This window comes from Erithacus rubecula (genome assembly GCF_903797595.1).
Source record: "Erithacus rubecula genome assembly, chromosome: 18".
Classification (NCBI taxonomy): Eukaryota; Metazoa; Chordata; class Aves; order Passeriformes; family Muscicapidae; genus Erithacus; species Erithacus rubecula.
The window spans coordinates 8,504,908-8,531,124 of NC_136670.1; the positions used below are offsets into that span (position 1 = coordinate 8,504,908).

Here is a 26,217-nt window from a genome sequence, read left to right on the forward strand (position 1 = left end):
AATCTGGAAGAGTTCACTGGATGGATTTGGGATTTCTCAGCCCATCCCTTTCAAGTGAGATCAGTGGGAACTTCTGTTACTCAGACAACTTGGTCTGTTGTTAACACAGGAGCAGAAGATGTGAAAATGCTGGAAAATTTTGTCCCTGGGTCTTGCAAAGGGCAGCTGTGATGTGCAGGCAGGGCAGCTGCCTGCTGTTAGAGGTGAAATCTGCTGAAGAATGAAAAAAAAGCTCTTCCCACCTCCTCTCCCCACAATTCCCAGGAGTTATGGGGTTAGGAGTGACCTGGGAGAACAATAAATTGCAGAACTGCTCTGAAAATAAAGCCAAGGCCATATCCTGCAGGAAAGATGGATCAGCCAGTGAGATGTGCAATAAGGAAAGTGCTTTCTCTCTCCACAAAGATCAATATTCCAACCCAAGCAGGTAAATATCAGGAGGGGTTTTTTTTATTAGCAGTGGTGATTTTCTTCTTAAAAAAGGAAAAGTAAATTGGTGAGAAAAAAAAATGGAAATATTTAATTTTCCTCTAGTTTGGTTAATGATAAGTACCCAGGGGTGAGTTCTTACAGCAAAACCATAAACAAAAGTGCTTTATTCAGTATTATGGGATTTATTAATGTACCAAGTATTCTCTCTACTGCTCTTGGCTGAAATCAAGTGTTGGAAAAGGCTGAGGAGTGGAAGAGCTGAGCTCTCTCCCAAGCAGCTCCTTGGCTCTTGGCATATTTGGGTAAATCTCTGACTTTGCAAGAACCAAATTTCTCTTCCTCAGCCAACAACACTCCCCTCCATCAATTACAACTTCTAACAGCAAAAGTAAGGAGCAGAATTTGCACTTTCACTGAGGTTTGGATGGACAGCACCCTCAGGCAGATGGTGGGGTTCTTGGAGCTGTTCTCTGCAAGGCCAGGAGTTCCTCTCTGATCTTCGTGGTCCCTTCCAGCTCTGGATATTCTGTGCTTTATGGTTTTATGCCATGGGAAGAGCTGAGCTGGGGACAGGCTGGGTTACCCCTCACTGAGCTGCAGGTCAGACAGGGGTGTTTGTTTTGGGTGAGCATTCAGCTGAAATCCCTCTCCCCATGCTCACTGCCCATAGGAGCCACAAAGCCTTTCCCCTGCTCCAAAAGGCCCCCCCAAAGCCTGGCCCCAGGGCTGAGACAGCTCCAGGAGATGGGAGAAACCCCAAATGCAGAAACAGCAAAGCCCTGCTGGTGCCCCTGCTCCAAAACTTGAGGCTTGCCCTGATGGAGACACTGCCTGATGCTCAGCAGTTGCAGTGTCTGTTTTCACAAGATTTGCATGAGAAGCTAGACTGTAAATATGTCTAATACATCTTTCTTTTTAAAAATTATCTTCTCATTTGTTTTTTCCTGCAGGGAGGTTTGTTAACTATTTGAAGAGCTGTCACTGGCTTCCAATCTCTCTCTGGAAGATGCCTCTCACCCTGCAATGCTTTGTAGGGAAGGTGGCTACTCTCTATAGTTAGAGCTTATTTTTTTAAATGGAAAGGATCTCCAGCAGCAGCTGGTGTGGGTGCAGCCTTTGATATCTGCTCAGAAGAGAGACTCAGACTGACAGCAAAGCAGGCTCTGTCAGGAAAACTCCAGCTTGCTTTCCCACTCATTTTGCTGTGCTTCCCCTCAGCTATTTTTTTGTGGATATTTATGCAAAAGCAAATTTCTCCTTCCTTCAACAGGAGAATCTCCTGTTGCCCTGGCTGTGCATTCATGGCCCTGTGGCAGCAGAGCTGCACAGCTGGGACTTTGCAGAATCAATTTGTTATTTATACCCCTGATCTTCCCCTGTCCAGGGCTGTCTGAAGGACCAGATCTTACTCACCAGCCTTGGTCTCTGCTGAGGAGAGCCACAGAGCTGAGAGGGGAGGGCTGGAGGGTAGAATCCAGCAGCAGCAGATGTAGGAGGGAAAGTTGTCCCATCTCTGTGGTGAGGATTGCTTGTGAGGTGAGGAGGCTGAGGAAGGGAGAGAAGGGGACAAAGGGAACCTGTGGGAGCAAGTCCAGAGGAGGCCACAAAGATCCTCTGAGAGCTGGAGCATCTCAGTTACAGATACAGGTGAGGGAACTGGGGATGTTCAGCCTGGAAAAGGCTCTGGGGAGACCTCAGAGCCCCTCCCAGTGCCCAAAGGGGCTCCAGAGAGCTGGAGAGGGGCCTTGGATAAAGGACTGGAGTGACAGGACAAGGGGGGACAGCTTCCACCTGCCAGAGGTCAGGGCAGATTGGACAGTGGAAAGAAATCCTTCCCTGTGAGGGTGGTGAGACACTGGCACAGGGAGCCCAGAGAAGCTGTGGCTGCTCCATCCATGGAAATGTTCAAGGCCAGGTTGAAAAAACCTGATCTAGTGGGAGCTGTCCCTGCCCATGGCAGGGGTTTGGAATGAAACATCCTTCAAGATTCTTTCCCGCCCAAACCAGACTGATTCTGTAGCTCTGTGAAATGGAAGGTGAGAAGGGTAGCCCATTAGGAGAAGTCCTGGTGCTGTGTGAGGAGCAGAGATGGACTGTAAGAAAGTAGAGTGTGTGCTGTGTGATGCTGATGGATGTTTGGCACATCCAGGGTTTTTTTGGACTCCTTCTCATGTCTGAGCTGCTGCATGTCTGTTTTGAGTGGCCCAGAGTGGCTGCACTGCCCATTTAGGCTGGGGATTCATGACACCTTTACTCAAAAATATATAGCAGAAGTACCAAGGTCATAGCTCCTTTTGAAAGAGGGAGTTTTAGGATTTTTCCAAGCAAAGGGATTGCTATTAGACTGGGTGTTGTTAAATCAAAGAGCCCCACAGCCCACAAACTCCCTTTGTTCCTGTTTCAGCACTCTGAAGCTGGGTAGATTGCATGACAGAATTAAATAATCAATAAATAGAGCAACATGGTTTCGTCTCTTGGCAACGACGATGCTGCTGAACCATGTAAACTGACTTTGCTCTCTCCCTCAGTGCAGAGATCCTGTCTGGCTGCAGGGAAGGAGTGATGCCAGCTCTCCATCCCAGGGTTTGTGCTTCAACAACCCCAAAACTCCCTAAACTGTCCCTGGGTTAGAAAGTGCACAGTGATATCCTACCCCAGCTGGGGTCACCTCACCCCACAGTACAACATCTCCCACCTTCAGATTCACAGAGCCTCACAGTCCTAGAATGGTTTGGGTTGGAAGGCACCTCAAAGATCATCTGGTTGCAACCTCTTGCCATAAGCAGGATTCTCAGGAATTTGGTCTTCCTGTGGCTGAACTGCTGGAAGTGCCTCTGAGAGGAAATCATATCCTGTTCAACCAGCCCACTCTTGCAGCAGAAGGGGTTTTTCCTCCAGCCTGTGCTATTTCTGAGAGGATGTAGCTGCAGTGCTGATGGAGTCTCCTGCTGCCAGCAGTGGTCAGGGAGAGCATCACTGCCTCCCTCTCCTCTGGGCCTGAAGCCAGGCTGAAAGGGCTGGAGCCTGGAGCAACAGCAGCACTGGCAAACAGCACATTTTCCATGTAGTGAAATGAAGAATGATCCTTCAAGAAACCATGCAGGAAACTTGATTTTTCCAAGAAAACCATTGAACGAATCAGCATCTTCCCACAGACTGGTTTTGGCTGCATCAGGTCACTGTTTTCCAGGCCACAGAGAGGAGCCTGAGCTGGCTCTGTCCATTCAATAAGCATCAGTTTCTCTGTGTGTTTCCAGCCTGGCATGTGCAGCAAGTGCTCCAAGAAAAGCTCATGCCATGCTGATTTCATTCACTGATGAGGAATAAAAACAGAAGCTCTGTAGGCAACATGAAATTAAGATTAATGGCTTTTCAGGTTGCTTTCCTCTGTGTGAAACAAACCCCGTATTGTGACTTGGCTATTTAATGTTTGCTCAGTGTTAGGCATTAATTGCAACTTCTCCACATGCACAGGTCACTTGCTCACATATTTTGGAGTTTCCCTCATCTCAGCCTTGCACTGCTCTTGCTTTGCTTAACCACAGAGGAAATCATAAAATCACAGGATAGATTGTGCTGGAAGGGACCTTAAATGTCATCTATCCAACCTTCACAACACTAAAATTTCTCAAGATAATCACCTGCCTGCAGGGACCCAGTGTAAAGGGGCAGAAAATGAGTGCTGGTGTTTACCCTTGTCCCTGCATTCCAGAGGTGACTGGGAGGTGGCAATGGAAAACCAACCAGGGCTCTCCCTGGGGTTTGCTGTGGCATCTGCAGAGGGGTTTAATTTGCATGTGCTTGGCTGGAAAACTGCTCCATCTGAGTGCCAGCCATGCCACTGAGCCCTTCTGCCTGGGGCTATCCACCAGGGTTGTGCAGGACGAGCTCAAGACCCAGATGGAGCTCTGAGTATCCTGGTTAGTGGAAGGTGTCCCTGCCCATGGAAGGGGGTTGAAACAGGATGATCTTTAAGGTCCCTTCCAACCCAAACCATTCTGTGGTTCTGTGGTTCTGTGATTTTGTGGTTCTGTGAGCTGTAGGCTCTGACCTGCCCCATCCATCATCAAATGGTGACCATCAGCTCCACATCCCAGCTCCTGGTCAGTGTGGATGTTCATTGCCATTGATGTGGATGAAGGAGCTCAGCTGGGTGGGGCCACAGCATGAAGGATCCCTCTGAATCCATCACACTGATAAGGGAAATTTAATTACTTCTGTAAGATTTCCATCAATGCTGAGCAGCAGCAGGCTGGGTCTCAGGGGAGATTTTTCATTGCATTGAAATCTGACTTTGTTAATTACCAGTCTCTGATTTCATTTGAGGGTTAAGTTTATGAAATGGGATCCTTATTTCTCTGACTTCCTTATTCAGCTGGTTATTGAGTCTTTTACAGGGGATGGTTTAGACTTAGAAAATCCAAGCTGTCTTACACTTCTGGCATGAGCAGTGCAGGAGAAGCACTGAGGCAAGGGGAGGTGATGGAGATGTGCAGAAGTCCTGGTGAAAGACAGAGAAAGAAAACACATCTCAAAAACCTGAAAATGGGGACAAAGGTCTTGCTGCCAAACTACAGCTGATTTTAACCCCCAAGGGAACTCCCCCTTCTCCTATGGGATGCTGGTGGCAGCATCCAGAGCCCCAGGGAACATTATGGTGGGGGCTTCAGCAGAGCAACACCAGCCTTTGGTGCACCTCAGGCTGTTCACTTCCTCATGGGGAAAGCTTCCCATCCTCTGTTTACCCAGGAAGCACCAGACTTGGCTGTAGGCACTCAGCAGAGTGCCTGGTTTTTATCTACACATCAAATTTACTTTTGTTTTTTTTTTTTTTTTAAGAGAAATAACCACTTGAAGCTTGGGGCTAGTGTCTAATTCCACTTGAAGAGCTTTGTTAGATAATTGCAGTATTTTTCTGAGAGAAAATAGAACAATTCAGGCTTGTAATTAAAAGCCATTCAGGCAGCTTTGATCCTTCTTTCTGCATCTTCACTTACCAAACACAAACGCCAACAAGGACTCATGGCAATATTTACACTCACTATTCTTGGCCTTTGCTTTCAAATTAACTCCTCTTCCAGCCAAAAGGAGGAGGAGGGAGGGAAATGTGGCTTGTGGCTTTTCAATCCCTGTTTCTTTGGAAAGATTTTATTGGAGGATGTCTGATACCATAGAATCATTAAGTTTAGAGGAGCTCAGTGAGTCCAACTCAGCCACACCACCATGTTCATCACTAAACCATGAAATGCCACTTGCACAAGATTTTTAACACTTCCAGGGATGGTGACTCCACCATTGCCCTGGGAAGCCTGTGCCAGGGCTTGACCACATTTTGGCAAAAAAAAAAAAATTTCCTGATATCTAATCAAATCTCTGCTGGCACAACTTAAAGCTGTATCCTCTCATCCTGTCATTCCATGATGACAAGCCTGGAGCTCCTCAGGGCTGCCAGAGAACAAGAGTTTATCACCCCAGAGTTGCCTCCAGGCACAACAACCTCAGCTGCAGTGGTGGTGTGGATGGGCAGGACCCACACACTCTGCCTGGGCATGGACATGGAGCTGCCAGGGCTGTGTCCCACAGCCCACAGAGGACCCTCAGGTGACATTCTGACTCACTGAGAGAGGGAATCCAGCCTGGTAAATCCTCTTCCCTTCAGCAGCAGCAAACCTTAATGTGCTGAGACCCTCTGAAGGCACAAAACTGGGATTGTTTTTCCCAGAATTGGCAGTAAAGCTGGAAGGTCACAATTTCATTGGGTTTATTGGTGGGAGCATCAGTGGCTCAGCAGCACCCAGGGGCTCCCAGTAACCCTGAGGAAACCAGGTGAGTGCCACAGATGTCAGTCTGTAAAGAGAAGGGACAAATTGTCTTGATTGGTTAGTATCTTCTGGAGACCCTTCTGCTTCTCATCTTCTATAATCCAAGTTTTTGCTTTTCCATGTTAAATTTTCATTTTCATCTTTTTCTCACATAAAGATGCTTCTGAGAGCCAGGCCTTCAACTCTCAGGGGGGTGTTATTTCTTTTCTCACCCAAAAATCGTGACCAGCCGTAGGGAGGCAGTGTGAGACTGTCTAAGACCCAGGGGATTAGAGCTTCCCAAGAGAACAAGCTGCAGCACAGCTGGGATGAGGACAATTGATCCAAACAGCCAATATTGCTGCAGCACGGAGACTTAAAAAGCAACAACTGCTTCTGATCCCTGCCTTAGCTCAGATGGAAGCCTGCAGGGGGAATATGAGCCCTAATTCCTGCTCTGGGGTAGGAAATGGCTCCCAGGGATGATGGAGCAGAGTCCTCCAGGGCTGTGTCCTGGCTGCTGTGTCAGAATGAGGAAGGTGATTGCTGCCTGGAGCAGGAGCCTGCTGCAATGGGCAGGGGCAAGCAGAAAGGCTTCAGCTTCTGCCTTGCCCAGGGAGCTGTGTGGCTGCACCTTTGCACCCATTAACAGACCCCAGACTGTCCCAGAAGGACATTTCCCTGGCTTTGAGGCTGAGCTGATCCCCCTGCTCAGTGCATGGCTGGCTGGGAGGGGTTAGGAGGAGCAGGAGGGAGCCCTGAGGGCCCTGCAGACCCCAGATGGGATGCTTGTTTTGGGAGGGGATTTATTCAGTGAATCGTTAATGGGGTTTATTTCCCCACTTAGAGCCTTCAAAATGCAGCTGGTGTGGGCTGGTGTGACAAGCCAGCCCCAGCAGTGGGAGGAAATTCAAAGGAATAAGCTGGGGGGATCCCTGGGGAGATTTTGTACTTGGGCAAGCATCTCCTTGGAGGTGTTTTTCCTCTCCAAGGAGCTGAAGCTCCTGTCTTTGGATGCTGTGCTGCGAGGGTCTGCCCAGGCACGGGAGCTCCCTTTATGTTTTCCAAATTTTTTTTATTTTTTAAGAGATTTGTGAAGTGAGTCAGGGGGAAAACAATTGAAAATCAGCTTATAATCAATTTGACAGTCTGTGATTGTGTAAGGAGCAGTCTTTGGTTATCATTTACATCTCAAACACCCCCCACAGCCTGCACTTCCCAACCAGGAAAACTGCAACAGACTTTGGAACAAACCCCAGTCCCACCCAACACACAGCACCCAGAGACTGCAGAGCCCTGCTCTCCAGACACTAAAAACGCCAAAACAGGAACCAGAAAATGGATGATAAATATAAATTAAAATAGAGGAGTCATTTACACCCTCTTGGGCAAACCAACTTCCCCAATGTAGCATCCACCCTGTCGATGAATAAGTTGTTTTTTTTTCCTGGAAATGAGAACTGAGACCTAGGTTTTCAAGTAATATTAAAGAATAGGGCAGAGCTGGCTGTGTCCCCGCAGCAGCAGCCAGGCTGTGTGAGATGCAGCGATGCTGAGCTGAAAGCGGAGAGTGCCGCTTAGTGCCGCGGGGCTGAACCGCACCGACCCGCTCCGGGCTGAACCGCACGGACCCGTACCGGGCTGAACCGACCCGCTCCGGGCTGAACCGACCCGCTCCGGGCTGAACCGCACGGACCCGTACCGGGCTGAACCGACCCGCTCCGGGCTGAACCGACCCCACCGGGCTGAACAGCACCGACCCGTACCGGGCTGAACCGACCCGCACCGGGCTGAACCGACCCCACCGGGCTGAACAGCACCGACCCGTACCGGGCTGAACCGACCCGCACCGGGCTGAACCGACCCCACCGGGCTGAACAGCACCGACCCGTACCGGGCTGAACCGCACCGACCCGTACCGGGCTGAACAGCGCCGACCCGCACCGGGCTGAACCGACCCCACCGGGCTGAACAGCACCGACCCGTACCGGGCTGAACCGCACCGACCCGTACCGGGCTGAACAGCGCCGACCCGCACCGGGCTGAACCGACCCGCTCCCGGCTGAACCGCACGGACCCGCACCGGGCTGAACCGACCCGCACCGGGCTGAACCGACCCGGACGAACCAGCTCCGGGACTGAACAGCATCGACCCGCCCCGGGCTCCGCGGGACCTGCAGCCCCTCCTGAGCACGGGACGGGACCCCAGCCAGCCCAAATCCTCCTCCCCTCGGAGCCTGGCACCCGCAGGAGGGACCAGCACTCGTGTTATGGATGGAGAAAAGCGTGGATGCAGCAGGATGCTGCTGTGAGGAGATGCTGAGATGGGGCTGCTAGTGCTCAGAAAGGGAAAGCCCAGGGGGTGCAAGAAATGTCTGTAAGTGCTGGTGGGTTCAGCAAATAGGGAACCAGGCTCTCCTCAGTGATGCACAGCGACAGGACAGGAGGCACAAACTGAAATATGGAAAATTCCATTAAAACCTGGGAAAGAAATTCACTGTTAGAGTGGGGAATCACTGGAGCAGGTTGTCCACAGTAGCTGTGCCTTCTCCATCCTTGGAGACCTTCAAACCCAAGTGGACACCGTGCTGGGAAATTTGACCCTGCTTGAGCCATGCTGTGCCTCTGTGACTGTCATGTCTTGTGATTTAATAGAAAAAGCTCCAGCAATATCACTGTCGTGTCTGAAAGTGGGTAACACACTGAAAACGTCTTTTCCATCTAAAAAAATACAATATTTTTTCTATGTGATAAAATATATTAGCTTTCCTAGAGCCCCAATGGCAACGAACAGTTTCAGCTGATTGGGCAGCTTGTGTGAGAAGTGACATAATTTGAGTCAGTTTTCTCACTCATTTTTTTCCACCTGGGAAGCCCATTGCCAGCAGGTGGCAACCATGCTAAAACAAAATTCGTGGAGAAGTTTCTCCTGGAAGAATGAGTGCTGCTTCATTGTTCTCCCAAATTTAGCATCTTTAATATGGAGAAGGCAACAGAGGGATCTTGTACCCACACAGCTGTTTTTAGTTTTCTATAAATGAAATTGCCAGCCTGAGGTATTGAGGGTTGTCAGATTTGGTGTTGGGGTCTCACCTGGGGTCTCCACCCACACTCAGCCATTGCTCTGAGAGCCCATTTAAAATGAGAACTTCAGTTTCCTCTTTTGTATTACCTGTCCTGCACTTTCCTGGGGGAATCTGGACAGGTAACAGTGGAGCTTGGTACCTGGGATTGGGGGAGAGCTTGACATGAATATTTTAGCTAGGACAGCCTTCCTAAAACCAAACTTCTCTGGGCTAAAGGGTGTGAGAATGAGCTTCCCAAGCTTTCAATATGGAGTTTCTGATCTCCAGAATCTCCCAGTCAAGTCCTGGTTCTGTTCAAGTATTTTGATTATTTGTATGTGAAAAAAGGAACTTTATATCTGCAGAGCTCACCAGAGTTTTTCTTATGGCTTACAAAACACCTTAATTTTGTTACAAATGTACCTTGTTTTACTTTATAATAGGCAAAATGCAATATATATAGCAAAGACATGGCACAAGCAGCATAAATTTTCTCTGGTGAAAGAAGAACCAGTGTCTTTTTTCCCCCATGAGGTTTATTTCATTACTCACTCTTAAATAAATATGTATTTGACACTTAACAGGAACAAGTAGTTCAAAATAGCTTCTAACACAAATTCTCACAGCTGTCATAGTATTTGTATGGTGTGCTGTTTAGCACTATTTTTGAGACTCAAATATTCCTTTTGGTCTAAATTGAACAAGTCAGAAAAGAGGAAATTTGTGGTGGGGTGGAAGATGGAAATCCTTCAAAATCAAAAGAGAGCCATTGCACACAGGAACATACATGAACATGAAAATAGTTTCTTTTCTCTTCCAAATACCCATCCTCTGTTTTATTGATGTTTCATTGAAAGTGTTCATTAGTTCTGCTCCATTAAACAATCCTCCTAATAACACAGTGATAAAGAACTGAGCTTTGCACTCATCTGGAAACTGATCTGCAGCCTATCTGTGCTGTACAGCAGATGGCAATAAAGGACCACTCTGTGACAGAAGTACACCCCTGAAAAGGAAATGTCCTGTCCTTAGTAATTCAGAGGGTGAAATGAAAAATCAGAATATAGAAATGCAACTCTGAGAAGTTGATAGGAGTGAAGAGGGGAAATACAAGAGTTGCAAGTGGGCAGGACAAACCCTGTTGCTGATGAGGATTATAAACAGACCATATATTACATGTAAATGAAGGAAAGGACAATGTGCATTCACTGGCTGCCCCTTCAGTCTGCAAAGCTGCCCCTGAAAAGCCCCAGGAGGGCAGGACCTGCCAGCCCCAACCCCCTGCTCAAGAAGTTCTGCATTCCAGCAACTTCCGGAAACTTTTCCGAAAGCTGTCATCCAGGAAAGCGTACAAGAAAGGATTCAAGCAGGAATTGGCATAGCTTAGGCTGGTGATGAAGTAGGATATCCCAATGACCATGGAAGTCTGGGGTAAGTCAGTGGTCAAAGCCACGATGGTGGCCAAGTGGAAGGGGGTCCAACAGAAGAGGAACACAGCCAGGACTATGAAGACCATAATGGTGACTTTCTTCTTGGCTTTGTCCAGGGCTCTGGCATTGGAGTTCAAGTGCATGTTCCTCAGCTTGTAGAGCATCATGGTGTAGAGGATGCAGATGGTGGATACCGGAATGGCAAAGCCAAGGATGAGGGTGTAGATCCTGCTGGCTTTGAACCAAAACCTCTCAGGCTTAGGGAAATTGAGACCACAACTCTTGATCTCCAGGTCGTCGGTGTAGACATTGGCAAAGATGATGAAGGGGAGGACGATGATGGTGACCAGGATCCAGATGCACAGGCTGACAATCCTGGCTGCTCGGTACGTGCGGTGCGGCATCCTCTTGGACCTGACTGTAGCCAGCACCACCAGGTACCTGTCTATGCTCATCACTGTCAGGAAATAAATGCTGGAGAAGATATTGTAGTGGTCTATGGACAGGATGACCTTGCAGAGGATTTCTCCAAAGGGCCAGTAGCGGAGGAGGTGCTCTGCAATATTGATGGGCAAGACAAGGGTGAACAAGTCATCAGCGATAGCGAGGTTCAGGATGAACATGTTGGTCACAGTCTTCATCTTGGGGGCCTTGAGGATCACATAGATGACAGCAGTGTTGCCTGTGAGCCCCACAGCACAGATCACAGAGTAGATCACGGGCAGGACAATGTAGAAATCAGCTGCCTGCTCTTGGAGGGTGAAGTTGAACCTCATGCTGTTTTCCAGGTAGCAGCTGTTGCCTGGGTTGCTGCAGGAGCTGTTCAGATCATCCCAAAAGGAGACGTTTCCCATGCCTATTGATCACAGAGCACCCTCAGATGCCACTGAAAGCCTTGTTAGCCCAGAAGTGAGAGGATTTTGTTTGGCTGGATTTTTTCCCCCTCCTGTGAGAAGCAGCTGTTACCTCATTTAGATGCAGTTTATTTCAAAGATGAGTTGTGAGGCTTCATGGAACACCAGACTTACCTCTCCCCCCTGCTGGAGAAGTTAGATTTTGAAGTAATGAGAGGAGATAAAAATGTTTGGAAGACATAAGGCTCCATGAACCAAGGAAACAAGAGAATTATGAGTTTCTAGATAAGTCAGGGAACTCTTCTTTCTGAGAGCTTTCTGGTGAGCTTTGGCTTTTCTTTGCTGGGGGAGTTGAGTGGCTCCGGTTCAGCTGTCTGCAGTGAGAGTTCTTCTGGGGCTGGCAGGAACGAAGAGGCAGAAGGGGAATTTTGTGCCTGGCTGGCTGTTCACAGCCCTTGGAGGACCTGAGGGATGGCTGTTTCACTGGCACAGCGCTCGCTTTCCATGCCGGAGCAGAAGCGTTAACAGCGGTTAATTAGCGCCTGCCTTTGTGTCGGAGTTCAGGATCTTCACGGACTGGGATTTCACAAACAATGAAGAAGTTTCTGACACTGCTGCTCCCCACTGCCAGGGTCCCCTAGCAAAAGAAGGAGGGGGAAAAATAGTTCAGGAAGTATTTCTGAAATTAACGATTAAAGGGGATTAGCCTACAATCAAAACCGACTTTTAAGCAAGGGTGGGCTATGAATTTATTCACTATGTAAACCATCCCCAGTACAAACAACTGACAGCACCCCAAATTTGGCACAGATGGACAGGCAAACCTGTAAATCTGGGAAGTTCAGGATTAACCAGGGAAGAGGGAGAAAAGTACCCTGAAAGCGAATCCACTTTAGAGACACAGCAAGAATCATCCCATCTGCAGCAGTTACCACATCCATCACTATCGCCGGACCCATTCTTCCAAGAATTCCTCCACAAGGAATCAACAAACAACCGACCCCTACCCCCACCGTGGAGACAAAAGGTTTGGCAAGCGGTGCCAGGCTCTGCAAAGAGAAGTGCCTCACTTCTCTTGCCTTTTGTTGCGGCACAGCAGTAAAGTGAGCGGGACTGCCGGGCATGGAGGGCTGAAGTGTCCCTTACCTGGGAAGCGGCTCCGCTGGCTCCTCCAGCACCTGCGGCTTCACTGGTGAGCCTCTTCCCTCTGATCCGAGTTGGAGGAGGGTCTCTGGGCTGCTGACGTACCGGGATTTGCAATCAGATCAACATGATGCTTCTGTGTGTGCGCGTTGCATGTCTGAGCAATTAGCACTGGCTCGGATCAGGGGAGGGGGGGAAACAAAGGTTTTCTCTCTGCAGGATTATTAAAATAGTAAATACAGTGGATGTTGCCTTCAGGAATGAGGGAGATATCGAGGGACACAGGCAGCACCCAGGACTGGCTGAGTGAGGGATGCATGAAGCGCTGGGAAGCAGAGGGTTAAACTGCTTCAATAGGGAACAGTGGCTGGTTCTAACACAGGGAGTAGGAGGAGGGTGAGCAACATTACAATGTGCAAAACAAACAAATAAACAGACTTACCTTGCCAGATCTGTGCTGTTTTGGGCTGCTCTGGGGGAGTTTGGCCGGGTTTCCCTACCTGGATCTCTGATCCAGCTTTGGAAATTCAATGAAATCCTTCAGATGTGCATCAGGAGGTGCAGGAGTCCCATGGAGCTTGTTGGAAATGCACCCCAGGTTACAGAACATCACTTTACCAGCATGTCCCTAAAGAAAAAAAAAAAACAGAAAAAGGAAATCAAGAGTCTTTAGATTCTCCTTTAGTCTTTTAAATGTTGCCTGACCTTTGTTTCAAGACAAGGCAAGGGAAAACACAAGCATCCATCACTGCCATACCTGGCTGTGTGCTTTTAACCAGGACAGCCAGCTCACAGATCTGAGCCATGTAGCCAAGAACTGTGTTTGACTTTGCTCCTCTTCTTTGGATGTTTTTATATCCTTCTGGCAAGATTATTGTGCACCAGTAGCTGGGTGGGAGTAAAACATTTCACTGCACTTTTTAAGGCTATGGCTATAACTGACTTTTCAGCAGATGAGATTTTTTTTTTTTTTTATGCCCAACATACAACTCTTCAAGATATTTCCTGTGTCTTGGCCAAAATCTAACCAGACTTAACTGGGCTTAAAGAAAATGATAGAGGAATTATATTGTCTAATTATATTGCATGGAAATGATATGGATGTCACTTCTTCAGATGAAACACCCCCAGAGCTTTCCTCTTGCCTGTTTTGGGGAAGTTGGTGTGGTTTATAAGGAGCTGTAAATGAAACAAGACATTGGTAGGTCTGCTGGGGAAAGGCAGTTTCCAGGAATTGCTGTTGTCTTTTTCAGAGAAGAACATACAGGAAAGCAGAGAAATTCAGGAGAATGTGATGTTACATTTCTTGATCTTTAACTATTCCCTGGGACAAAAAGGTTTGAAAATATTTTTCATCCACAATCCTTTGAGGCTTTCTGTTTTTCAGCATAAAGTATATCTCTGGTCTCTGGGATAGCTTAAAATCTGTTCTTTCTCTTCCCAAACTATATTATCCTGGAATTGGTATCATGCTGCCATGTCCAGGGCTGTGTGCCTGGGTTCTGTGTGCTTTAGGGGCTGCAGTGAGGGGCTGGGAGCTGAAGGGGGGCTGCAGGTGCTCCTGATGCTCCCCTGTGCTTCACCCTCTGCCTGGTGCCTTACTCCTCATTATCCACAGTCAACATGCTCTCTGTGCCTTGGTTAGGATGTGCTTGATTAAAATAACCTGTTAGAGATGAGATGGAGACTAATTAAATCTCATTGCCTGGTGTGGGTGGAGGGGCTTTTGCTTCTTATATGCCCCAAACAAATTACTGGCACCTGCTTTCAGAGCTCCTTGCCTGGTTCTCCAATAAAACTTGTTTGCTTTGGGGAGAAGAATTGCCAACAGATCTAAATACATGTAGGAAATTGCTTTGCAGTAGGAACTGTTCTATCAACAGAGAAAATATTTCCTCTGTGTGTTTCTGGGCCCAACCAGGGCCAGAGGCTGTGCACAGAGGAAACAGATCCATGAATATTGGTGGGATGGGGAATGTTTGGAGAGAAGGCTGAGAGAATGTTTATATTTCTTGTGTTCTCTGGCTGGGCATCCCTTGATTAGAAATGTTACAGTGGCATGAAGCCCTGAAAATCAAGCACTGGTTTGAAGATGCTGCTGCAATGGACACAAGCTGTGTTTTTCCTCAGAGCTGCTTGGACCTACTTTTGTGCCAACAGCTCCATCATCAGCACAGTGCAACAGGAACAAGGATTTTATTCCTGGCAAATCCATGCCATGGAGATGGACTTTGCCTCTTGAGTTCCATGTTCACACTGTGCAGCTTGGGTCAGCTGTGCAAACAGAGAAAAGGCTGTGTTTCAGGGAGGGGGAATCCCTGGCAATGCTAAATCAGTGGTGCTTCATTGCCTCCATAAATCTGATGTGCTGCTGGCTCCAACAAAGGCCATCCACCATTCTGGAGTTATGGAGAGCCTGCTATGTTGGGCTCCTGCTGCTGTCAAGGAGTCAAGTTCATCTCAAGGACACAGATACACAATCAATAATCTGTTTACCAAAACAAAATGTTCCCGGCCGGCTGTCTTGCAGTCACTGGTTATTAAGGTGATTTATTTGAATGAAGTGCTCAGGCTTTCAGAAGCATTGCAGGTTAATAATAGAATCAAGGAGTAGTTTGAGTTGGAAGGGACCTTTAAAGGTCATTTTGTCCAACCCCCCAGCAATGAGCAGGGACATCATCAACCAGATCAGATTGCTGAGAGCTGAACCATCCAACCTGACCTTAAAAGCTCCCAGGGATGGGGCACCTGCCACCTCTCTGGGTAACCTGTGGTGCTGCCTCACCCTCCTCATTGCAAAAAAACTTCTTATATCTAATTTAAATCCATCCTCCTCCTGTTTAAAGCCATTGCCCCTTGTCCTGTCACAACAGGAGCTGCTGTCCTGAGAAATACCCAGAACTGATGATGTCAAATGAGCTGTAATTGCTTCTGGCAAGGTAAGTGTGCCTGGTCAGGCTTCTTGTAGGATAACATTCACCCACAAGCTGGGATGTCCTCCTGCTTCCCCCCAAAGCCTTCCCAGCCTTATTGAACCTGGCTTAGACAGGTGGTGGTGCTCACCTTGTGGGACACCTCAGGGAACCAGGCAAGAGCTGCAGGTGGTGATTTTTTCTGGGAGGCAAATGTCTCTATAGGTAAACTGGTGAACTGTGGGCAAAGAAAAATGCTTGTGAATGGTGATAATTGTCATGGATGCAGAGGCTGGTGACACATCCTGCCCACCCAAAAGCTGCAGTGAAGGCCAAGGGGTGCAGGAAGTTATGCAATGAAAATCAGAGTAATGAGCCTATAAACAGCCTGTGTGTGTCAGGGGAGGGACACACCAACAACTGCCCCTCTTCTCTGCAGGGAGCAATCCACACAAACACCCTGCCAGCAATTTCCTCAGACAGCTGTGATGGGGAATAGAAGCTGGAGCACCAGGAGCTGTGCTGGGATGACAGAAGCTCTTTGCTCTCTGCAAGCCAGGAAAGAGGTTGGGAGGCTCCTGCAGTGGGTCAGCCCTCATTCCCTGCACTTTCTGGAGACCCAGGCTCTTCTACCACACCTTCCCCAGCCCCTGGTGCTGGTCTGGAGGACCCAGAGGTGCACCAGCCTTGGAGGGAGAGTGGCACTGTGAGAGGCTGCCTGGCTCCCAGCAGGAGCTGTGCTGTCAGATGTGTGAATTAACAGCTCTGGTAGAGCACTCACAACAAGGCCATGGTGCCACTCTTGGTGCAATTAATGCATATCTGTGAGAATTTAGAGTGCAGGCTGCTTTAAACACCCTCATTTCCTCTCCCACTCCCTGCTGGTCTAGCTTCAAGCAGCCTTGTTCCAGAGAGAAATTAAATCTGCTTCCATTCCAGGATGCTTTCATTCTCCAGCATTTTCCCCTGCTTTTCTCCAGGGCTGGAAGTGAGTGAGTACTTTGGTTGGTTTGCTGCCCTGAGCCAGCTCAGCCTGTTCGAAGCACAGCCCTTTGGAGGAGGGAGGATTCTGGAAGTGGTCTGTCTGCTTTTTCAGTGCTTCTCATCACCTCTGTGGGGCTTCCCTTGTGTCTGTGCTGCCACGAGGAGTGGGCTAAAACTGTCCTGTGCTCTGACTGTGCCAGAGATGCTGCTGCCTCATCCTCCTTAACTCTGGAAACAGGAGAAGCTAATCTGCTGTGCCAATCTATGGATTGATTAGCCCTCTGGACTTGGAGCTTTTGTGCCTCCCTATCTGATAATTCTTCCATCAGCTCCTGTGAGTGACAGCTTTTGTATAATTTGCCTGTGGGACCTGTGAGGAAAAAACCTCGGATGTGATGGGACCTGGTGCTGCAGAACTCCTAATTGTTTCTTTTTTGGAGTTTTCTTGACCACAGAGATGTCAGCAGGGTTCTGTTTCCTGCTGGCTGCCTTTATCAGAAGTGTGCAAATGTGTGCAAGGATATTCTTCAGCTCAGCTGAAGCTAAAGACACAAGGAGGAATCCCAGCTGGAAAGGATGAGAGCAAAATGGAAATAAAAGGATGTTCTTTGCCTGAAGTCAGTGTGAGTTGGCAGGTAGGAATCAGCTCTTCCCTGGATCCCTGTGCTGTGGGCGGAGGAGGGTGTCCTGCAGTGCTGTGATCCATTGGCATTCCTGGCAGGAACATAAATTATTCAGTTGCTGTTAAGCTGGTTGTAACACAGCTGCTAACAGCCCTTGGTATCTGCCACATCCCAGTTGTCACTTTGACTTTTTTAATGCCATCTGAACTGTCACTTGTGAAAAGTCACCCTTCCTGTCATTGCTTGACCTGCTTGGAAAAGCTTTGAGTCTTTACAAAGAGCAGCACTGCAATAGGGCTGTAAAACATCCTTGGAAAAACAGGGAGCCCTTCAGGGATGCTCAGCAGGGAGCAGCCTCTGTGCAATATATTCCAATATCTCTAAGCAACAGCTTAATGTGTTCCCTTGTCTGCTTAAGTAGCAGAGCTCCTCTGGCCTAAAAGCCTCATCAGCAGAGGGTTATGGAGTGCAAATTGCTGCTGAATGAATTTGCTGCTTTGTTCACTCTGCTTTCTCCTCCCTCTTGTGTTATGACAGTGAAATGACTCATCTTCACCTTAGTATCATGTTTTAGAGAAATGGTCTAATATTTAGTACAATGTTCATTGTAAAACACCCTAAACCAAAAAAAAAACCAGATGAAATCTGTCTTCTAGCACAATATTTTCCAGTGTAATTACACAGAGCCAGCACCTTTCTCCACACTCTTTTGGCCAACAAACATTGTGAAGTGCAAGGTTTACCATCAATTATTGTGAGGAAAAAAGGAAAAAGCAGAAGGCCTGGCTTGAGCTTAGTGAAACTTGATTCTGGCTTTGGACTGCAATCATTTATTACAGCTCTGTTTTACAATTAATACCAGCCTGACCTACTTAAATAGGACATCATAATTCTTGTGGCCATGTATGTGCTCATGAAAATTCAGTTCAAAGAGCCTTGTTGGTTATGTTAGTGGGATGTAGAAAAATGTAAGTTGGATAACTAAGGTGAATGGAGTAGGAAATGGTGTGCTATAAAGCTCATAAAATAATTAAAATGCAGAAGATAAAAGGGAAAGGGAAGGGATTACTATAAATGAGGTTTATGGCTGATGCTCTCTGCCCCCTATGGTCATGGGGATGTGGGGATGTTTGAGCCAGTGAGGATTCAGTGTGGGCCCCAGAAACAGCCAAAAGAGCAGTGACAGTCAGAAGCACCTGGCTCTTCTCTCTTTAAAATCTAATTTGAGCCCCAGAGCAAAGCCCCCAAATGTAATGCCCTGGGGATAGAAATTGTGAGGTCTTTGACTGAAGCTTCACAGTGTGCTGGGTAAATAAAGCCCCCAGAAATCACATTGATGCAAAAAGAAGTTTTAGATGCTTGTGGAGGAGAAGAAGCAAAGAAATAAAGATACACCTCTGTGTTTTCCACAGGGAATAATTTCTGAAGTGCAGGACTCACCAGGTCATGCAGGGCTCCTGTCAAGAGGAATGATTTCAGACAAGTGCTGACTGTGTGGGAGAGGTGTTTTGTGTTGGAGGGCTGAGTTATCACTGAAGTTTTTCAGGTCTAATAGTTGGTAATATCAGTGTCATTTTACCAGTAAGGAGCACACTCAAGCTCTGAGCCATCTCCATCTCTACCTGCTTCACAACTCCACTTGAAGGCAGAGGAAAGTTATTTCCTTGTAAATGACCTGTTTTCAACAAATTCTGCAAACTTTTAGCCACTTGCCATGAAATTGATTTTCTATTTATTTCCCCCCCGCCCTTTTTTTTTTTTTAATGAGAAGAATTGTTTTCTTCTTGGAAATGTTTGGTAAATTTTTTTCCCACCTGGGATGTCAGGAACTGCAGGAGCACATCCTGTACAGAAACACTCCCGAACTGCATCAATAACCTTTTTGTACTGCTCAGTGAGTCTTAGAAAACTGCAGAGTAGTTTTGTGTCTCTGCAGGCTACTTGGCAATCAATTCCTCATGTCTGATAAATCCTAATTTACAGGAGGATGTAACGAACTCCCTCCTCTGCAATCAGAAGTTGGCAGTGCCCATTCTTCTGCGGGTTTATGGGTTCAGCAGAATAATATCATAGGAACAGGGATGTCCTGCTTGGTTTGCTCCTCATTTTGTGGGGCAGACAGAAGCCTTCTACAGCCCTAAAAGTGTCAGGGAATTTTCTGGACTGGGAAGGAAAGCATCCATGAGAGAGGTAGAATATGATGCTGTTACCCACGGCTGGTGTTCCCACCCCTGTTGGAAGATTTCCCTTCTTTGCTGCCCTGGGCACCAGAGTAATGGGTGGTTTGCAGTGGTGTTGTCCATATTGAAATCAGTCAAAGAGTTTATGGACTTATTTCCAGCATGAAAACAAGCCATGTTTTGCCAGTTGTAGAAGGGCAAAATGATTTGAGGCAGAGAGAGGGAAGAAAGGGGTGAGAGACCAGTGAATTTCTATAGTGTGGCTGCAGGGAGGGAGAGCAATTGTGGTGTGGGAGCGGTGTTATTAACATTGAAGGAACAAAAGCACCCAAAAAGTGAGGGGGCATCACTCGAGCTGCACCTCTGTCATTAAGGGCTGGGTCCCTCCTGCTCCTTCCCCTGCCACTTGTGTGGGGCTGATTGCCCCTGTCATTTTCCTTTAGATTGCGCTGCCATTTCTTAGAAAACACTTGGCTTTTCAGACTCTCCTGAGCATTCAAGTGTGTCCAGGAGATGTGGAGATGGGCTGGTGAGTGGCTTTGGATGGTCTTGGCTGTTAGGTGTTGCTATGTTTCCTGGTGCTCCTGTTTGTGATGGAGTTATTTGCTCATCTCCAAAGCAATCCTGGGCATGCCACTTCTGTGGAAGGCTCAAGAGAAAGATGTGCTTGAAATTATCTGTTCTGGAGAAATGCAATCGCTGTGAATTTTCTGCTAGAAACTGGCTGTGAGCAAAGATGGAGCCTGAATTAGGGACCTGCACTTTTGGGGGTCTGACACAAAGCTCTCTGTGCCCTCCAGAGGATTGTCACCCCACAGGAATATGTCACTTCAGGAATCTCCTGGCAGGGCATGGAGGGGATTTGACATCACTGCATGGCTGGGAAAAGCATCAAGGCAAATTCTCCTTTGCTAGCCAGGAAAGCCAGGGTGTGTGCCTGCTGTATTCCACACGTAGGAAATCAATTGCTGAGGCATTTCTGCTGTGAGATTTGTGCTTTATGAAATTCATGCCTGAGGCAGAGGAGGGCTGGGCAGCTGGAAATGATAGCACTGTCTTCCTCCCCTCTGCTGCTTTAATTGTTTGTAATGATTTAACAAGCAGTGCTATTCTTCCCTGCAGCAAATACAGGCATGTGTCATTTTATTACCTTTATTAGGCACTCTGTTTGGAATTTCTTTGCTGTATTTCCTTCTTTGCAGGCTTGGTCCAAAACTTGAAGTCAGTGTGAAAACTGGACTTTGTGCTGTCAACATTCTGAGTGTTGAGCCAGCACCAAATCCATGCGTTTATATGAAAAGGAAATAATAAGGAAAATTACATAATTGAAACACTCTTGGCTTTGGCACTTTGTGTGCACAAATGCACACCAGGAGAGGAGGAGCAGATCAGGTACAAGCTCCCAGTACTTGCAGAAGAATAAATGGAAATATCTTCCTGTTTAGGCTGGAAATCAGGAGAAAATTTGTACCCATCAGAAGGGTGTTGAAGTGGAGCAGCTGCCTAGTGACAACAGACAGATGGAGAAGTGAAACCCCAAATTAAAGGCTTTCAATGTGGAGTTTTTAGGATGTTGGGGTATTTAGAAGCAGATCTTGCAAATCTCATGGACGATGCAGGTAAATTCCCAAGGGAGCATCCCTGTCCCAGGGATCAGCTCCCTGGCCCTGCAGGGTGATTTGGGCTGATGGCTCAGCAGAGCTTGGGGAAATGCTCCTGTGTTTTTTTGGATTTGAATGGCATTTGGGTCAAATCGAGTTTCTCCTCTGAGGGATGGAGTCTTGAGCTCTCACAGGTTTTGTTTCAGCATTTCTTTAATCTTTGTCCCACCCCCAAAACCCCCAGCAGATCCCCTGCTCCTCCCACTCTGTGTCTCCCACAGTTATGATCCTCAGAGCTTTTCCCTTAAACTACAAAAACTGGAAATTGTCTCCTGTTGTTAAGCTCAGAGGGAAAGAAACTTCTTCCTCCCTTCAGTTTGCTGCAAAGTGTTTTGTTCCTCTTTGTGAAGAACTGGGAAGAAACACTTCTTTTCAAGCTGAGGGAGCCAAATTCAATTCCCTTATCATTTTGAGCAAAATAACCAAGTTATTTATGTTGAAAGTAACTCCAAAATTTTGAAGAGATCTTTTGGGAAAATATTTCTCTTGGTGACTGATTACGAGTATGGGAAGAAGCTCTTTGCCTTGAACCACTCAAAACAGTAATTTCTTCCCAAAGAGTAGATGTAATTACATTTTCTGGGTGAAAAAAAAAAGAAGTAGTAGTGGACCAAAGGAGCTCCAAGCTGATCTCCACTTGCTGCCAATAACTGAATTAAATGCACAGGTTCCTATCAGCTCTGCCAGACAAAACCTTGCTTTTGGGTTATTAGGGGTTTTGTCAGAAATCTTTACAGCATGAATAGTTCATGGACTTATCTCTGCTGGCTTCAGCCATTCCTGCTGTCCATCATGTCTTGCTATTATAAGGCAGCTCTTTTCATTATGTTGTCTTTTAATTCAGATATCTGAGCCTTTTTCTACTCCTAGCCCCAGTTTTCAGCAGGACAAACATTTTCTTATCTGTGAGTGTATTCAGTGGTGGCCACAAAAGTGAAGGCAAAGAGCTGGCAGGTGATAATTTATGAAACCTTCTATAATGGGAAAAACTCAGCATTCAATTTCCATCTCCTTAGAAATCTCTATTTTTATTTCTTTTTCCTGTCTCTTGTGCTTTTTGTGGCTGGTCTGAGTTTAGTGCTTGGAAATGCAATTATATGCATCTCAATTCTGTTGTGAGACAATAATCTTGTACACGGAACAAAATAAATTTAACTTTCCAATATTAGGGCAGTTTGACATCCAGGCTTGGGGATCTGGCAGTGGTTAGTGCCTGGCCAATCTCAGCACACAGAGTTTGCCTGACTTAGGTGAAATTTCATTCACTGGAGACAAAGTAAAATTGCCTCTTATTTGCTCAGCACTAAAAATCCATCTGAAGCTGATTGCCAGGACTTGCTGCTGAGTGATGGGCTAAACCCTGCAATGGCACTATGAAAAGAGAGACTGGGAGACAAATATTTTAAAATGGCATTTCCCACTATTTGGAGGCCCTGATATTCTGCTGCTGGCTTGGTGCTGTCAAAGGGGCTGATTTTGATGGTTTTAGAGGAACTAACCTGGGCAGTGAAATGCACCTGAGGCAGCAGTTGCATCTCTGAGCAATGCAAGCACCTTCCTCTTCCTTCACAATCCTCAGCAGTAAAATCCTGCAAGGATTGAGTCTGAGTGGGTCTGAGTGAGTCTGAGTGCGGCTTTGGGAAGGTCCAATAGTAACAGATTTTGGTGAGATTTGAGTCAGGAAATGGAAGCAGAGGCAGAAGGTGCTGTAATTTTCATACTTGTGCTCTCCTGCATGCTGGTGCAGTGTGAAGGAGGCAGGGATTCCATAAAGCATCTTCTCTATCTCCTGTGGGGAAAAAGAAGTGAGAAATTGAATTTCTTAGAGTTTCAGGCATGTGCTGAACCCCAGGGCCAGGCTCTGCCTCTCTTTGCTCTGGCTGGTGCTTCCAAGCTGTCCTGTGTGATTTTTATTTGCAAGCCACCTCTCTGACCAGCTTCCACTCTGCTTTAAAAATTCAGCACCACCCTGGTGGCTGAACAGGTCCCAGAGCTGGGGAGAAGGATTTGAGGGGCAATTTGCATCCCAGAGTTGTTACAGCGGGGAAATGTCACATCCCTCCCGTGCCCTGAGCTGCTGATCTTGTTCTGAACATTGAAAACCTCTTCAGCTTCTCTCATTCTACCTAAATTTGATTACTGCTTTGATTTCACACCTCTTTCATGCAGGCTTTTCCTCTCCTTGGCCGGAATTGTCAGGCGTGAGAAGAGAAATTTTGTCAAGCCTTGGGACAGTTCCCATCATCTATCCCTACTCCTAATGCTGCTTTTAATTATCTTGGGAACCAGAGAATGAGGGAAACTGGGGGAGCTTTATTGAGAGGAAAAGAAAGGCACAGAGGATGAAGTGTAAATGCAGAGTCTGAGTTACCACAGTCTGCAGTGTTCTGGGGATTTGGGTCATGCAAAGTGATGTTTGTTTATCTCTGTGAGTGGCTGATTCCTTCTGTGTATCCCCTGAAATTCCTGTGCACCTGCACTGGAGCTGCAGCCACACAAAGTCCCCATGCAGCTGTGTGGGACCCAGTGGAAATCAATTATTTGCTGCTTTTGATGAAAAGTTGTGACATGAACCTCAATGTCAGGGAGGTGACACGTTGATGCTGCTGCTGTCAGACAGTGCCCACACACCATGTCTGGAGACAGCTCAGGAGAAGAGGAAGAAAAACCAGGATTAGATGCCGAGTGCTACTGAACTCTATCAGCAACTGCTTGGAGTCTGTGAAGTGACTGGATAAAGAGGACAGCTCTGAGGAGTGTGTGGTACATCAATGATGTCCTAATAATGATCTTTGCACAGAGATGAAAAGGTATCAGTTTGCATGGCCTGAATGTCTGGGTGTGGAAATTCTGTGCGTTGCACAAGCTCTCAAATATCATCTCTGCACCTTAGCCAGGAAGAGCGAGTTGTGAACAGATTAATAAAATCAGTCATGACCCATAAGCAAACCTCAGCAATGCACATCTGTGGCAGGTGAGGAGACCAAAAGATTTCCTTGCTGTTCTTGGAGAATGAATTCTGCAATAAAAAATCCTCTCTCTTGGCATTAAATGCTTCAGTTCCAGCTCTGCCCCAGACTATCAGTGTCAAGTATTTCTCTGTGTGACTGGGGGTAGGTTCTCCCCCTGTAGCTCTCTGCAGGTTGGTGCTAATTTAAGATGTTCTGCAGGTTCAGATGTTTTGGTGCCTGAGCAGGGAGTGCAGAACAGGAATGACAAGCCCTGACATTTGCTGTGCTAGAAAGTCCAAGGGACAAATGTGCACCAGTGAATGTCACGCCTTTAACCAGGAGGATCCACTGGTGCTGTGCTTGTAGCAGAGTCTGGTGGCACTGGGGGTTTCCAAAGGAAATCTTGGTCCATGTAGGGCTGAGCTGATCCCTCCAGGCTGGCTCCAGCCCCTGGGGGTGCCCAGAACAGGGGTTGCCAGCCCAGTGCACCCTTGTTAGCCCTGGGCCCACCCAGGGAAGAGCCGTGGATGAGGCTCTGTGGGACCAGGCTGGCCCAGCCCCACTCCCACATGGGATCCCACGGGGCAGAGCCACTGGGGTCTGCCCCTACAGACACCAAGTGTGTCCAGGGAAAGTGCAAGGAGAGGGTGACCTCTGCCAGTGGGACCCCTCTGTGCCCTGGGACCCTGGAGCAAGTGGAAACCACAAGTGTGCAAATGCTGCCTGTGCCCGAAATAAATACAAAGACAACTGGCCTGAGAAAAAGTATAAAGATTCTTTATTTATAGAAGAAGAACAACAACAATGAACCATAGAACATATTTCCATTGCGGGAATATTTGTAACAACAACCTGTAGAACGTATTTACATGAGAACTTATCTAAAGTCCTAAAACCTATATCCTGAAGACAACAATGAACCCTGAAACATATTTACATAAAGGTGACATCTCTGTCCAGGCTCTCTGCCTGTGCTGGAAGAAGAGCCAGCACCATGGTCACTGCAGCTGGGCACAGACTGTTGCATGTGCCACGTTCCATGTGCCCCCAGGCTGGCACACGCTGGCACAGTGGGACTCTGCTGCCAGCCCTGAGGCTGGCTGGGGCTGGGCTGGGCCCCAGGCACTGGAATGGGGCTTGTGTGGCCCAAAGGAAGCACAGGGCAGGTTGGGGATGGCCACCAGAATCCAGTGCATGGGGCAGCGTGTCCCTGAGCAGGGACCACCCAGCCCAGCCCCAGCTCTGCCTGTGGGGGGCACATGCCTGTCCTGCTGCTGGCATTGCTCTTCATCCCAAGACCATGGCCTCCTCCTCATCCTTTTCATCAATGTCCATGTCCTCAATGGACTCTTCCATGTCCACTTCCATCTCTTCCTCTTCTTCCTCCTTCACATCCACCTCCATCTCTTCATCCATCTTCTCCTCCACACTCACATCCACTTCCATCTCTTCCTCCATCTCCTGCTTCACATCTATCTCCATCTCTTCCTCTCCAGTCTCTTCTCTCTTCGCTTTCATTGTCTTCTTCTTTGCACCAATTCGTTTGTCCACCTCCATCTCTTCCTTTCTGCCTGTGACAGCCTGCAGGGATATCAAAACCTCAGAGAGGGATCCCTTTGCCACTCCATCCCCACTGAGCTCCATCCCAGCCAGGCAGCTGGGGGTGTCCCCTGCATGGAATAGCAGCATACCTTCTTTGGGACAGCTGTAGGCATCCTGCAGGAATGGGGGCTGAATGCAGCCAGCAGAGAGCTCTCAGGAGTGACAGGGGTATCAGGGAGCGAGGGGCAAGCAAGGTGACAGGAGTGACCCTGGAGCAAGGCCAAGGGTGGGCTGACACTACGGCCAGTGCTTGTGTTGGGCTCTTTGCTGGTTGCTGGCAGTTCCAGTGGAACAGTGACTCTGACATCACAATCAGCAGGGTTCCATCTGGGGAGGCCTTTGGAGACCATGGAATGATGGAACCCCTGAAGGCTTGGGCTGGGAATGGAGCCTGAAGATCCCCTTGTTCCAAGCTGAGCAGTCTTCCCCTGGCCATGCTGCTCAGAGCCCTGCTCCCCCATGGCCTGGGGTGTTCCCAAGGATGGGGCATCCACAGGCTCCATGCACAGCCTCAGCCCCCTCAGGGTAAAAGAGCATCTTCCTTAGATGCAGCTCACATCAACCTGCTGCAGCTGAAAT

General features: G+C 47.8%; 1 protein-coding gene and 1 long non-coding RNA gene across 4 annotated transcripts; one reads left to right on the forward strand and one right to left on the reverse strand.

Moving 5' to 3' along the window:
- Positions 1-9,749: 9,749 nt before the first annotated feature.
- Positions 9,750-13,328, reverse strand: NPBWR2 (neuropeptides B and W receptor 2). 3 transcript variants are annotated; one of them, XM_079321531.1, is made up of 3 exons: positions 13,168-13,328; positions 12,729-12,818; positions 9,750-12,219 (listed from the first exon to the last, which is right to left on the reverse strand). In XM_079321531.1, the coding sequence occupies exon 3, from the start codon at positions 11,580-11,582 to the stop codon at positions 10,584-10,586; it is 999 nt and encodes a 332-aa protein (XP_079177657.1). In that variant the 5' UTR covers positions 11,583-12,219; positions 12,729-12,818; positions 13,168-13,328; the 3' UTR covers positions 9,750-10,583. The 3 variants fall into 3 exon arrangements, with proteins under 3 accessions (XP_079177657.1, XP_079177658.1, XP_079177656.1); XM_079321532.1 differs by having other exon boundaries at positions 12,729-12,821; XM_079321530.1 differs by having other exon boundaries at positions 12,729-12,938.
- Positions 13,329-14,585: 1,257 nt separating this feature from the next.
- On the forward strand, positions 14,586-18,764 carry LOC306809663. Its single transcript, XR_013776284.1, has 3 exons — positions 14,586-15,270; positions 15,599-15,664; positions 18,657-18,764. It is a non-coding gene; the product is annotated as an uncharacterized lncRNA (long non-coding RNA).
- The last annotated feature ends 7,453 nt before the right edge of the window (positions 18,765-26,217 follow it).

What these genes read in the sequence shown, in the direction of transcription:
- NPBWR2 (XM_079321531.1), bottom strand. Translation starts at nt 11,582, where the DNA reads ATGGGAAACGTCTCCTTTTGGGATGATCTGAACAGCTCCTGCAGCAAC.